This window comes from Carettochelys insculpta, chromosome 22 (assembly GCF_033958435.1).
Source record: "Carettochelys insculpta isolate YL-2023 chromosome 22, ASM3395843v1, whole genome shotgun sequence".
NCBI classification, from domain to species: domain Eukaryota; kingdom Metazoa; phylum Chordata; order Testudines; family Carettochelyidae; genus Carettochelys; species Carettochelys insculpta.
Window position 1 is genome coordinate 17,354,306 of NC_134158.1, and position 15,569 is coordinate 17,369,874.

Below are 15,569 nucleotides of genomic sequence, written 5' to 3' on the forward strand. Positions count from 1 at the left end.
TCCTTGAGCGAGCCAGGGCGGCAGAATCTCCATCCGCCGTAGTGCGGACGGCGGAAAAGCGCCGGCCAAGGGGGTCGCGCTCACAGGTCCTTGGAGAAAGTGCTGCTGTGGATGGGCAGGTCGCTGGCGCACTCCACTGGCTGCGGCTTCTCTCGGGTCCGGCGCTCCAGTCAAGGTCTGCGCTCGGCGGCTACGACGGCTTCCGGGGGCTCGGCCTGCGTGGCACCCTCTACCGGCCGAGCCCAGTCGGGGCCCCTCAGCCCGCCCGGCTGCTCCTCCGTCGGCGGAGCGGGGAGCGACGCCAGCCGGGAGTCGAGCCTGGAGGGCTGGTGCGGGGGAAGGGGCGCCTCCGGAGTGATGGCTCCCGGACCCCCATAAGGAGGGGAGCCACTGTGCCTCGCGCCCGCCGCGCGAGTGGCGCCATGGAGTGTGTGCAGGTCCCCCCCATGCAGCCAGGCAGCGCTGCTGAGGGGGACCGTCGGCTGCTGCTGCCGCCGTCTCCGGGACCTCAGGAAGAAGAGGAGAGGCTGGGTGGCTTTGAGCCCTGGGCCGCCCCACAGACGGGCGAGGAGGCTGCTGGAGGCCAAGTGGGGGTGAAACTCCAGGAAAGTTTGGGCCTGGCTCTCCTCTCCCGCCTGGAGGAGGCCGAGAGCCTTCCCTCCCCACCCAGCTTGCAGGCTTCGGGAAACGCTCCCAGTGGGGAAAGGGCAGACCCTGCAACTCGGTCTTCCGCAAAAAGAGACCTGAAGGAGCCGGAGGGCTTAGATCTGGGAGAGGAGCTGTTGCAGGGGAAAGAAACTTTGGTCGTGAACCATCCTCTTCAGGAAGTATTTTCAGTGAATGAGGATGCCTCTTGTAACCGCCACTTGCCTAGAGAGAGGAGAAACTTGCCGGAGATGGCTCCTGCCACCAGAGGATGCCCCGGGGGGAATGAAAAATATCTGCTGCAGGTCCCGCTTTCACCCTCACAGGAAAAGTTGGAATCTCTGCATTCCCATAATTTTTCTTTGGACTCAGAAACCCCAAATCCAGAGAGTTCGGGAGGTGACCAACAAGTGGAGGCATCTCCACCTTGTGAAGATGGAAAACTCAAGAATGGGGCAAAGCGGGTAACATTTCCTTCTGATGAGGACATAGTGTCTGGGTCCGTGGAGCCTAAAGATCCCTGGAGACATGGTAACATTTTCAATTAACTTGCTCTTTGCCTTGGGCTTCATCATGCAAATTGTATATCAAGTGAATATTCCTGTTAATCTTCCCAGGGGCCTAGTCCGATGTTAAAAGGTTTGCAAAATTGTTTTCAAACAAAGTATAACAGGAAATTCAGAGTTGACTTTTCTATGAAATGTTTTAAAAACATGCTTAATATTTAAACAAAACTAAGAAGTTTGTTTCAGATTTCTAAAAAAAATCTGGTGCTTATATAATTACTTAAACATTACAATAATTAGTTAGGATCCGGTGGTAAGAACTGATATTTATTAGTTGTTACATGCAAACCTTCTAATGTAACTGTGTTGTTTCAAGCACTTTCCTGATCTAGATGACTATAGGATTAAAGCTTTGAAATGGTGTAACTTGGTATCAGTATTACAGCTTTGTCACTCTATGCAGTTGTGGAAGTGATACCCCCTTGCTTAGCAGACCCCATTTTTTTTTTCGGCATAACTGGTTTATGAAACTAGCAAATATATCCTCCTAGAAATGCAAACAAACTAGTGATCTCTCCATTTTATAACAATTTGTCTTATCGCTACAAAGACAGATTGCAAATGTTATTGAATAAACATGTATTTTCAATAACTGCTAATATATTACTTTTGTAGGTCAGACTGTTACTAATGCAAAACAAAAGTTCATCTTATAGTGTATATTAAATTTGTATTTTTAGTGCATTTGTCATATTTATCAACCAGATTTTTATTTTAAAATTTGTGTGTCTGAGAGACAGAGAGAGAGAGACTGCTAACATAATTAGTTTGCTTTCAGCATCCAATTTAATGGCATTTCAAAGTGGCTAAAATAGAATTGCTTCACATGTTGTTTTCTGGAAATGAATTTTGGGTGTAGTTTTGTGAAGCGGGGTTCAGCTTTTGACAGGATTCTGGCATCTAGTCACTGAAGTAAAGAACAGTGTCAGTGTCTTAAAAGTGACATTTCAAATCAGTGCAAAGGATATTATATTCTGTTAATATGTTCTTTAAACCTGGCCACTGCTGCGTGCTCATAATTTGGAAGAATTTTTTCCCAACGGAAATAAAATAAGGATCATTTGTTTTTAATGTGGTATGTGAGAGGTGTCTCATTGTTTAGTGACTCCAGTGATGTGTGCACCAAAGACTGTCTCTCAGCATTTCTAATTAATGATAGTTAGTCTTATACTAATCTTTAGACTATTTAGAATTTAAACTACTGTTCATCTTAATAAATACATTGGACGTTTTAGAGAAGTTAAAAGATGCCTGGGTGTGAGGGCATGAGAGAGAGAAGTGAGTGTCATCTAGTATAATAAAGGTGCTGAAAGTAGCAAGTCAGACTCATCTCTGAATTTTGGCTGTTGCTTTTAATGGATTAGGTCCTTGTACTTATTTCTTTAGTAAATTTACTGAATATAAGAAGACTTGTGTATGTATGGGAGGAAGACCATGTTTACCACTTCAGATTATGTTTTCTTTATATGCCAAAATCTTTAGTATAACTCCTTTGTTGTGAATTGAGTCTAACCTTTGTCAAGAATGGTGATAGATCACACTTCAAAGAATAAAAAAACTGAAACACTTGTGTAAATCTGATAGGATTTTTGGAATGTAAATCGGTCAGTTTGCTTTGTAATAACAGACTTACATATACATTTAAAATATTTCAATTTATACTGCAGTTATTGTAGCAGTTTGTGAAATATTGAGGCTGTCCAGCAGAGGTGTAAAGTAATGCACTTCTTTTGTTAATATAATGTTTGTAGAAAGCTAACTTTTTTTTTCCAGTTACTACTTGTAATGGCTTTATCATGTAGAATTGTGTTTAGATAAAAGTACATTCTAATCTCCTAAAGCTTTGGTCCTACAAACCTTTATAGCTGACTTGTCATGCTTGGTAAAACTGAACCTAGCATTCTTAATTGAGCCTTCTCGAAGACAGAGCACACAATGAATATTTGTGGACAGGACCTTTGTAAAACTTGAGTTGCTTCACTCCAGAGAAATGACTTGAGTGTGAATGAGCCTCACTACTTCTAATTACATGGCTCATATACAATAGGTGTGCATGATTTATAGGTCATGTGGGGTGGCTTTTTCTGAGCAGCTTGATTTAATGAAGTTGAAGTTTAGTTCAGTCTTGTTTATGATCACTGCTTCAAATGGTTCTAAATCTGCATATCTGTTCAAATTATCTTAAACTGCTCTGCCTACTAAGGACCTGAGGATAGGGTTAGAGGGCTCACTTGAATGTGAGATTCCTTACAGAGACACTCCCCTGCCAAAAAACTGGAGCTTGAACTATGAGATTCCTGTGCACAAAACTAGTTTATTAGACATTTTGTCTAGCTCTGTGAATTGGCATGGACCAGGGTCTACAGGCTATATGTATCTACATAGGGAAGAGATTTTTTTGATACACAGTTCTTCCTTTGTCAGGTTTTCAAGAATTCAGGAGCACAGCAATCATACTTGTTGGTTACATTCTATTAGGCATGACAAGCTTTAAAGGAAGTATGTACAGAAGTTGTGCTTCAATAATTGAGCATGTATTTTGAAAAGCTAATATTTTTAAGAGCTGTAAAATTGACATGCTTGCTCAGATTGTTTTGAAAATGGCTCTGCCTCCTCAGGGTGGATCAGTCTTAACTCTGCATTAATGAAGGTTTTGGCAGCAAGTTGCACCAACACTACCCATAAAGCTAGATCATAAACCTAACAAAATGACACACCTCAGGAGTTTGGGGAAGATAAAGGTAAACAATGAATATCTGTGATGGTTTATGGAAAGCTTTTTTTTTTTTTTTTTTGTTAAATTTTTTTGGTACATTGTTGGTTTCCCTTTCAGTTACATTTTGGATAGATAAGCCTTCCTTTGTCAAGTCTGTGTAAATTGTAGGCAAGTTGCTGGATAAATGTGTGGTGTATTTATTTTTATTCTGTTTTACTTTATTTTATCTTTTGAGAATTTACTCAAATCATTGTGCTGTTTATGGAGTAATTTCTAAGTAGACCTGCTCATCTAATTCCTCATTTTTCCTTAACATTTAGGCCATCCCTACCTGTTTCTTTATCACTCAGTTTTTATTACCCCAAAAATGGATGCTTTAAGCTTTTTAGACTTCTTAGACGACCAATCTTTCCCTCCTCCCACAAAAATTTGGTACCAAATGTAATTACTTTTAAATGTTTAATTCCTGCAGAATCAGATGAATCTGTCCACTATGTGTGAAGCATGTGAGCTAGGTATTTCTACTGAAATGATTAATGGTGAAATAGTAACATCAGTGCTGCAGGTTGTGAACAGGAGACTTCATGCCCTACTGAACTGGGACAATTTGTCTTATTCCTGGGGGAATTCTGCACCAAAAAATTAAAAATTCAGCATATTTTATTTAATAATGCAATATAATGATGTAAAATGCTGTTTAATTGGTTCACCCGTTAACTGGTAGACTTAACCAGTGAATCAGTTAAGAGGAGGCAGCTGGTGAAGCGACTCCAGCTGCCCACCCATACAGCTGCTCCACCCCTGCCCATGGTGTTCTGGGGACCTGGCTGATCTGGCATGCCTGGAGTTTCCCCATTCATGGCACTGCCATGCTTGTAGAGCATTCCAACTATGGGTATGGACACTCAAGCCAGGTCATGCAGCCCCTGTCCCTGGCATGCCACAGGCTTGGGGGGTGGGGTGGGATTCAAGATTAGCTGGAGCAGCACCTGTTCAGAAGAGGGCTCGAGCAGTCTCTCCAGATCCCTCTACCCCCTCACCTTCAGGCTGCTGTGAATGGTGGTTGCTCTGGGAGGGTTGGAGCACCTTTGCCCTGGTGACCACAACCAGTTAACTGTAACTGGTAAGCCTGGTCCACTTAGCACAAGGTTAACTGGTGAAACATTAATACCCTTACAATATAATCACACTAGTTTTAATTAGTTCGGTAACTTATTTGAAAACACCTGTCGTCAAGTATATCTGTAACAATCCAGACAACAGGGAAGGTTCAGGAAATATTTTTTGAGAAATAGATTCCTTCCTAGGCATATTAATACACAACTCTAAATAATTCATTTAAACTGTTTTACCAATACCCCAAGAAGCACTGTAGAGGCTTGGAGAAGTCAGGGTTAACAGAGGATCTGCAGGATAGTGAAGGAATTCAGGGGAGGGAATGGGGGTGTGAACTTGGAGGGTTGTTGAGTATGGGTGGGAAAAGTATAGAATAGATTTTTTGCGGGGTTTGGGAAGAGATCTTCCCCCAGGAAAACCCTGGTTGATCCCAGCCTCTCCCATTTAGTTAGACATATGTCCTTGCACCCCCCAGTTCCCATCACTCCTCCCGCACTCAGGCATCCACTCCCTGTGTCTTGGTGCCCCCACTCAGGCATCATTCTCGCCCCATGTGGCCCTGCACTTTCATGCCCTCTAGCCTTGTGCCACTACTCCTGTTTAGTCCCTGCCACAGTTTGTCTTCCTCCACTGGCACTTATGAATCTCTCTGATCACCCATCAGCCCCATGCTGTCATCTGACCTGGTCCAACAGGTGTTATGAAGAAGGCACAGCAGTCTCTTTCTCTTTCTTAGCTGTCTTGGAGAGGCTGCTCTGAGTGCCAAAGCACCCTCTGGCAGCAGCCATATTTTCTCTGTGTTTGAGAAACCTAAATAAATGCACAGTATGTTAATTATGCATGTGTGCTGTGGTGCAGAATTCCGCCTGGAGTAAAGTCTGCAGAGAAATAATATATCCCAAGGTCCTTTTCAGATGAGTCTTTGCAACTATAGGGATAACAATTTAATTCTCTTGATGAATTTCTGAATTCTATGGTAAAACCATAATCCTGAGGTATGGAGCACATTTCCCATGAAGGAAGCAGGGAAGGGCTTAATCTCTTCCTGAGGTGACTTGAACCCACGTGAGCCAATGGGAGTGGAGTGACTTTTGAACTGAAAACAATTGCAGTTTAAGGGGTCTTTTGTCTGATGGGGAGGCGAAGGGAGAAGGATGTCTCCTAGGCAACTGAAATGAATCCCATAAATATCCTTGCTGTCTCAAAATCAGCCATAGAGATGTACATAAAAAGGAAGTGTCTAGGTAGGCATGATCAGGTTATGGTTATTTTGAAATTGGTTGGACTGGCTATCTGTTTTCTTGTTGCCTTGTTTGGTTGTTTTGCTGCTCTGTGTTTATTGTTTTTGTTTCTTTGACTTGGTGATTTCCCTCTGTTAAGCCAAATCCTAGAGAAATATTTTTCTCTTTGTGCAACCCCATGACTTATTTTCTCTTGTTTTTGTGAGTAAATTACTGTTTTTAAGCAATTGATCTGATACCTGTGTCCTGACAAAGTATGCTAATGTGTGTGCCTTGGGCTAGAAGGCCAGCTACCAAATTGCAGTTCTTTGCTCTGTGCTCTCTCCAGAGGGAGGGTTAAGAGCTTGGGGGTTTGCTTACGGGAAGATATTCCCAGGTGTGTCTTCCTAAATAAGGGATTTTTATTTTACCTGGGTGGTGGCAGCATACCCTCTAGAGTCCAGGGGATATGTGACCTTGGGAAATTTTAAAGTAAAACTTGTGTATAGGCAAGGTGCTTTAAGTTTTTGCATGTCCCCGCTTTCTGAACTCCAGAGTATCAGAGTGGGGACACAACCCTGAAAACATTAATGAGACTTTTCCTTTAGGCAGGTCACTAGGCTAAAGTTCTTTTAGCATCTTCCATACTGAAGTATCAGAAGTCCAATTTCTTTTAGTAATGTATTGTGTATGATGATGTAGTGGCTTTACAGGTAAATCTAGAATCCATAATTAGAGACTTTCTTTTTCTGGTTCTCAAAGTTGCGTAGCATATCTTGTTTAGCAGAAATCAACCAACTCAACAGAACTTAATTTTTTTAATACATGAAAACTATGTAACTAAAATGTATTCATGCAGTACTCTGAGCTTATGTATAAAATTGATTTAAAAATTGCATGAAGATTCCAAAATTTCAGACTGTCTAAAATCACTTTGGTTATAGTAAAATTAGACTTTTGGGGAACAAAGATAATCTGATTCAAGGCAAACTACAATGTGTGTGTCTTCCAGAGTTTTTCTAGGTATCATTCCTGCCCATCGTAGGGAAATGAAAAATGTCAGACTCCTTAAGCAGATGATACAGTCTCGGCATCAGCATGTCTCATTCTTCTCTGATCATATTGATAGGCAGCAGGTTAAGAACAGAGCCTCCAGTCTCAAGTGTCTTGTGTCACTCTCTCACTTAACAGCCTTTGTGTACTTTTTGTGTTTCTTTGTTTGTTTTACTCACTAATACCCCACCCTGGAAAGTGCTGTGCCCTCATGTTTTTGTAGAGAGGGATGTCCGGCTTGTTTCATGCCATATCTACTATTGGCTTTCAAAAGTCCTTCATCATGATCATTAGCTTGGGTAAATGATTCAGGCTCCAGTTTTTCTGTGTACATTGCATGTTTTTTCCAGATGAGCACTCCTCCGTTCCATCTGCTTCCTGTTCTAACCTAAGAATTAAGCTTTTGCATGTTAATTGTCCTGCTTGGAAGTGTTAAGCTAAAAGCCAGCTCTCTGCCTTCCTCATATATGAGTTTAAAAGAGAGGTCTCATCACTTAACACTAATTCTGGTGCACATTGACTATCTTCTTTGAGCTTTTCCTTTTAAAATTTTTTTTTAGTTGTTTATCTCAGTGGTTCCCTACCCTTCTGATTACTGTCCCCTTTCACAAGTCTGATGTCTTGTGTACCCCAGGTTTCACCTCATATAAAAACTACTTGCTTACAAATATCAGACATTAAAAATTATCACAGCCCACTATTACTGGAAAATTGCTTATTTGGTTGTTTTACCATATATATGTATATGTATATGTATAGGTATATATTTACCAAATCAATTACAATATAAATATTGTATTTACAATTCAGTGCATAGTATATAAAGCATTATAAATGAGTCATTGGCTGTATACAATTTTTAGTTTGTACTGACTTTGTAGCCTGTTTGTAAAGCTAGGCAAATATCTAAATGAGCTGATATATCTCTGAAAGACCTCTGTGTACCTCCAGGAGTGTGTGTATTTCTGAGTGAGAACAGCTGGCTTAGCTGATCACAGCTGCATTACATATGGTAGAGCAGGGGATTATTCACATAACTAAGAGGCAACCTATTTGCTAGTTAGTTTTTAATTCAGTTCCACATTCTGCAGACTGCACAACTGCAGCTGAATTTGATGGGCACTGTTGATACTTAGCGTGTTTGGCACTAAGGCAGTGTGATCTGGAGGAATAAGCATATGGGCTTAGAATTAGAAAATAGACATTACTTAATCCTCACAACACACTGTGAGGTAGATTGTTGTGTGTAATCACATCATTTTATGGATGTTAACCAGTCTGGTTTTTCAGAGGCCACAAGGTGAGTTAATGGCAAAACTAGACTTGATGCAAAACAGCAAGATTCCTGATTCACACCCCATAGACTTAGTCCTCTGGACCACACTACCTTTCTGTCAACAGTGCTGAGCATCAGCAGTTCCTATCAAACTCAGATACAATTGTGTACTTACAGTCCTTCAAAACAAATAAATAAAAACCAGACCCCAGGGTCTCAAGGTGAACACCCAGAAGATGAGGAGTACACATTTAATTGACCACCTGAGAAAAATATGATGTAACTGACTTATCCAGCACCAGTTTTTGGGCGTAAAGTGTAATTAAATATTCTTAGCACTTGCATCTGATTCTTCTAAGAACTCAGAATTCATCAGCTCCCATTGCGGCCATATGCAGAGTTTGTCTGAAAATCTGGCGCACAGCTCTCAAGATAGATGCATGGTAATAGACACACCTAAAGTTAATGGCTTTGAATAAAGACTTTAGCAGATTTTGATCTTAGTGTGTCTCTGCTTCAGTTCCACCTCTGTGAAAACCTCCTTACCTCTAAGTGTTGCCTAGATAAATATATTAGTGTTTAGGCTGAGATACTATAGTGCCAAGCAACACAGAAGTCAAGTAAGAAATTAATTCTGTATTTAGTGCAAGTTTTAGGTGGCATACAATACATAAGGCAAGGGCCACAGATAGTGATGAGGATCAAATTAAATTTTTGACAGCTGTTTCATTCCCAGTCCTGTTAATGAGGAAGACATAATGTGGGGAAGAAAATATGATGATATAATTTAAGACTTAATTGTAATGTGTATGCCCAAGGAATAGAATTAAGACTGCATGGACAATTTTAATTCTGGCATTTCCTAAATTTCTCACGTGCTGGACTTTAACAAACTAATGTTAAGTTTTCAGATATTTTGTATTGGGTGCACTTTTAGCTATCTACAACTTATCTGTTTTGGTAGATTTTCTTTTTTTTCCTATAACTAAATATTTTCTCAAATTCATATACCTGACATTCTCAGGGGTATGGGTAATTGAAGTCTGAAGGCACTATCTTGTGTGTGGTAATGATTCCACAAAAAGATGCATCTACAACTTAAATTTCAGTTACCTCAGTTTCAGTTGCTAAACTTCAGTTATAATTATTAAATCCCATCTTGTCAATTAACATCCCTTTTCATGCATTTTGATTATTTATTCTCATCACACTTATCCATAGACTAGTTTGGATAAAAAATTATGCTTAGCTGAATTTTTGATTTAAATTGACTGAGTTACTTATTTACATCTTACTAGTTCTTTACTGTCTTTGTAGTCTTAAATTGCCTTGTGATTGTTTGTTTGTAGAATTTTAGCTCTTTGCAGAGTATAAGGCCCATAGGGATCACATATGATCTTCTACTTTGAGCTCCTGCATAGTACAGGCCAGAGAACTTCAAGTGACTTCCTGCATCTGGCCCACTATGTTGGCTGTGTCTACACTTGCATTCCTCTCTCAAAATTTTGAGGACTAAAGTGACTTTGAAGTAGTGGGGGCACTTGGAAGTGCCCGCGGCTACACGCATGCTGACACTTTGAAGTTTGAAGCTTTAAAGTTGCCCATGGGGGAGAACTAGCCTGATGAAGTTCTGTGTATTCAATGCAGCACTTCATCAGTAATCTCCTGTTGCCCTGATTAACAGGCCCCCTTCGAAGTTGGGAGCAAGTGTTGACAAGCCCAAAACATTTGTTTATGCTTGAAAGACAAATACTGACCCCCTCCCCTCCTTGTCATCACTTCTGTGAGAGCAATACCTAATTGACCACATAGCAGAACCTATCTGGTTAATCAACTCTAACTTGGCCCTGTATTAGATATTTTCTCCCTGTAAAGATACTTAAACCATGAGGGGTACTCCTTAAGTTTCTCCCTAAGACACTTTTCCAGATCTCTGATAAACTTTTGTGGGTCTTTTCTGAAATTCCACCAACTTTCACCATCTTTTTTGTGTGGATACCAGAACCCCAGGAGGGTTCTCAGCTTTGCTGTGTTCAGAGGTAATGTTACCTCCCTCTTTCTAGTCAGTATTCTGTTTATACATCCATGTTTGGTGTTTAGCCTTTTTGCCTGGGCATTGCAGTGAGAATTCATGTTCTGTTGGTGATCTGTAGGGATCCTTAAGTCCTTCACAGAGTCATTGCTTTCCAAGGCTACCTCTATGCCTGATTGCTAAAAATTGTCATTCCCTCTCACTCCCATTCCCAGCTGCAATGTGATTTTTATAATCTTCAGCTACATATTAATGCAGTATTTTAAAAGAAATTTTAAACCTAAGGTCTTATAGATTAAGACAGTAAATACAGAAACTGATGGGTTGGGAAATGGCCTCATTACCACTTGCATGACTCTTTCACAGGTGGCTCTGCTAATAGGTCTGGCAGACTTTTTCCCACTGTTAACTAGATCCTCTCCGGAGAAAGCTGAGCTGCAGAATAAGGATAGGAAGTTGCAAGTGGGTGAACACCTATCCAGCGATGCCCCAAATCGTCTGGTGCCCTATGTAGCTGTGTATTCTGTGTATAGGTAATGATGGCTCTGAGTGTGACTACAACAGGAGCTGTGAGAGAGCCTTCTCCGAGTACTCTATATAAACCATCTCCATGAGGGAGTGGTTCCAAGTGCTGATAAATGTGGGTCTCCTTGCTATAGCCTGGTTTATACTGGCACTTTACAACACTGCAAGATGCACTCCTTCATGCTGCCCGGGCCAGCAATCCAACCAGTGGGCCAGATTTGGTGAGAAATCCTGGTCACCTGCCGCCTGTGGCTCATTGGGCATTTGTGAAGAAAAGTATCTTAATGCTTTGGCGGAGGGACTTTACACTTATCAATGAGTTTTCCTTAGGTCAGGAATGCACCTTTCACATTCCCTGTGGTGGAAGATTGGCCAGTTTTTGGGGTTAGCTTATGCTAGAATCAGTGCAGTAGCATAGCTGTGCCCATGTGGCTGCGCTGCTGTAGTGCTACAAATGAAGATGCTCTGTGTCCATAAAAGAGCTGTCATGTTGATGTATTTATTACACCTTCCAGAATGGTAGTGGCTGTCTCAGAGGCAGAGTTCCTGCCAATGTAGCACTTTCCACTCAGACATTTAGGTTGGTGTAAATTACATTGCTCAGGGGTGGGAAAAGTCATCCTTCTGAGCAGGAGTCCCTCTAATCTTTTCCATCCACATGCAGATTTTTTTCCATTCCTGTGTAGAATAACTTTTATGTGCACTGAAGCTAATGCAAATATACACCACTGGCAAAACTAAAAATCTTAGCTGTTGGCACTTGGCTGATCAGGTGGGTGGCATTTGACTCTCCTGAATGGCTGCACAAGTGCAGAGCTTACAGGGAACAGGGCTGGGGTGAGGGCGGAGGCGCAGGTCTGAATCAGAGGGTGGAGGTGTGGAGTGAGGGCTCTGGCTGTGGACTGTGGGGTAATGATGAGGGGCTTGGGGTACAGGTTGCTCCAGGGAGAGAGATTCCCCCTCTCACCGCCTCAGCTTTCGGGCTAGGTGAGAGGTTCCTCTCCATGGCCGTTGCAGTTCCAGTGGGAGCTGAGGGAATAGGAGGAGATCCCCAGCTGGGGCAGGTCCAGGTGCAGCTGGCAGGTGCTAAGGAAGGGGCGCCTCTCCCAGTCCAGAGCAGCTCTGCATTGGGGTCAGTGGGCGGAGGTGCTTCTTCCCTGGCCTTGGCAGCTTTGGGGCTTGAGGAGGGGCTGCTCTGAATCCCTGCACACAAGGCTCAGTAGGATTATTATGGTGGTATAATGGCATTGCCAAAAAAAGGATCATTGTTCTCAGTGCACAAACTGGAGAGGTATCTTACTGTTGTTAATCCCCAGGCCAAGACTGGCTACCATTATGTTGAAAAAAATTAAGGCAGGAGATGGAATGTTATGGGAAATGCATGCAAGGTTCCATTCAGGTAAATCATGTTGTGAATGGTTATTCAATCTTGAACAGATCATTGGGGAAAAAAAGCTATTGCTTGGCAAAAACCCAGCTTAATCAACTTTAACAACCTTTAGAAAATGTTTGACAGTGTCCCCAGTGAAACTGTGTAATCTTATTAGAAGATGTGGGATACTGGACAGGATATCTGGAGAGGGATCGCACAGCTTAGGGAATTTAACTTCTCAGTGACTTAAGTTATAGTAAAGTAAGTGCCAGTGCTTGCAAGCTGCTCCTGTGGGAATCCTGCACCACTGTACAATGCAGAATTTTGCAGAAATGAATGTTGTGCTCACCATTTCAAAGCATCAGGCTGTTTGTCCCACTAGTGGGTATGTGTATGGGTGGGGTGTGTGTGTGTGTGTGTGTGTGTGTGTGACACGGCTCTGTGGGGAAGGAGATGCAGGTACCTGGGCAAGGATCAGTCCTGGGGCTGGGCTCAGGAGCAAGGAAGGAGAGAGAGAGAGGTTCAGGTGTATGGAGTCGGGGCTCAGGAGGAAAGGGGGAAAAAGAGCAGAGAAAGAAGAAATTAGGTGTCTTAGGGATTTCTTTAATTCTCTACTGAGGGAAATTTTTTGAGTCTGTATTGTTAGACATACTTGGTGACAGGTATTTTGAAATAAATTACCAAAATATTTGAAACTGGTATGGTTATTTAGGGTTGTCTTGACAAAATGTGTAGGATTTTGTAGAATTTTTAAAAATTCTATGCACAGAATTTTTATTTTATTTATTTGTGCAGAATGAACCCAGAGTAACAAGACCTAAAACTCCTTTATTAGGCAACCCTGAAACTCATTTCCAAACTACAGTTGGTCTTGTTTATTAAATTAGGAAGGGGTCCCATGGAAAAAATAGTTTGTGGTCTTGTTATTGAAAATTGTGTTATAATTTTAATTCAGTTCAACTGCATTACATGGCACATCTTAATTCTGGTGTCTCCTAACTCCTTTGAACTCTTGATTCTGTGTTCTTAATGTCTCTTTTTAATGAGTGTTTCAAGTGGGGAAAATTTCCTAACAGTCTGCCAATGGTGCCCATCATCTAGAACAGATGTAGAATTGCATCTGTCAGTTCAGAGGCTGTCTGTCTGGAAACACTTGCTCATATTTGGGAAGGAGGCGGCTGGGAGGAATCTCAGCTGGAAGTGTGTTTATGTTCTGGGGCACAATCCAGAGCAATGGAGGTGTTTCCACTTGCCCTGCAACCCTGGGTGTCTTAAATGATCTGCTGCTGTGGTTCACAGCCCAAACATCAGTAGCTGATAGTGAAGCATGCACTGAGTGTCTTTGTGTTAAACAGTTATGGCTAAGCACTTTGATTCAGACAGCCTGTTTGTTACACCCCAGTCATGCTGTAGTATCTGTTGGCCTTCATGGCAACTAGCCAAGTGACTTCAGCATATTCCTTTCTGAAGTGTTCTCAAAGCATGTGTTCTACATGTGTCTTTCCTAAAACTACATGCCCTGCAATGCTGTGTTATTGAGTCCTACACTCAACAAGTACTTTTGTTGTTTTTGTATATACTAGCCTCTGTAATTTTCACTCCAGCTCATCTGATGAAGTGGGCTTTACCCATGAAAGGTTATGCCCTAATAAATCTGTTAATCGGTAAGTTTCCAGAGGACTCCTAATTGCTTTTGCATATACAGACTAACATGGCCACCCCTCTTATATTAGGCTATGTCTAGATTAGGGCACTCTGTCCTCAAAAGTTTTTGTTGGTAGGTATTTTGTGATAAAACTTGTGTCAACAAATCGCGTCCAGACTGCCAAAGTGGATCAAAAGACGGCCCAGCCACTCTATCACCAAAACAGCCAATGGGAAGTACTACAGATAGGGTTGCCCAGTGTCCTGGAAACCCTTTCTGTCAACAGAAGGGCCCCCAGAACATCCAGACTGGCTTTTTAGCCACCCTGCTTTTAGGGAAAAACCTGAAGATCAGTAGCGATCCCAAATAGTCAGGTAACCTTTTACATATTTTCCTCTGAGTCTTCACCCTGCTTTGTTGCCGTTGACTCTATACTGATTATAAAGGAATAGTGCCACAAGCTTCTTTATCACTTTTGCACCTCATTCCGGAGAGAATAGGGTTATTTTCTTCTTCCCGTGGCAGTTGCTGTTCCTCTGGCTTGGGGAAATCTGTACTGAGAAGTTGATTGGAGTAAGGTATTGCAGACTATCTCCCCATGTGGACGATTGATTTCAGTACTTTGAGTTTGGCAACCAGTACTTGAGTAAATTTCATTTATGTATTTAATTTAATTTAGTGCTTGAGGAAGTTTTTTGGCATTATTTGAATGGCAACAAAGGGAGATGCTTCTGTAAATCAAAATGGCCAACCTTCCAAAATGTAGATTGTCAGTTTCATGTTTGTGTCTGCTTCCTTGACAGATTTTGTTTGGCTGTGGAATTGTATCCAGGAATGTGATTTTTAAAATGAAAACTAAGTAGAAAAAACCATCTGGCACAGTTGAATTAATTTGCAAATACTATGCCAAAAATAGCTTGCTTCTTGTGGTAGATTGGTACCATGTATTCTTGAGTATCTGCTATGACCTCACAGCTTAATCTAGGTATTTATTGACTGTACGTGTACTATTTGCATGCTGCTTCTAGTTTAGCTGGTGATATCTGTTTTCTGACTTTATAACTTGGGCTTTATGAAAACCATAATTGCAAACTGAGAGTCATGTTTATTTCCTGTACTCAAGCTCTAAAAATGTTGCATTTGTGAATGAAAGCAATGATTCTTAACAGAATTAAAAGACATGTTGAGTAAGAAAATTTCTCTTTTTTTGTTGCTGTCAGATAGCTGTAGGTTTAATTTTTTTCCATTTCTGATTCCTAGTTTTTAATTCAGCAGCAGTTTGACATTCACATTAGCATCATTGTTTTTAAATTCGTAGCTTCTAGGAATCTAGTTCAAAAGTAAAATAACTTCTAGGGTAGACGATCTGTTTTCTGTGTTTCCTTGAAGATTAGAAGGAGCAA

The 15,569-nt window shown here is 41.4% G+C and overlaps 1 protein-coding gene across 1 annotated transcript in view; it reads left to right on the forward strand.

Annotated features, from left to right (window-relative positions):
* The first annotated feature begins 289 nt into the window (after positions 1 to 289).
* PPP1R37 (protein phosphatase 1 regulatory subunit 37) overlaps positions 290 to 15,569 on the forward strand; it is a 69,464-nt gene continuing 54,184 nt past the window's right edge. Inside the window, exon 1 of the mRNA XM_075017769.1 lies at positions 290 to 1,176. Within this exon, the coding sequence (XP_074873870.1) occupies positions 423 to 1,176 (754 nt within the window). The 5' untranslated portion in view covers positions 290 to 422. The remainder of the gene's footprint in view (positions 1,177 to 15,569) is intronic.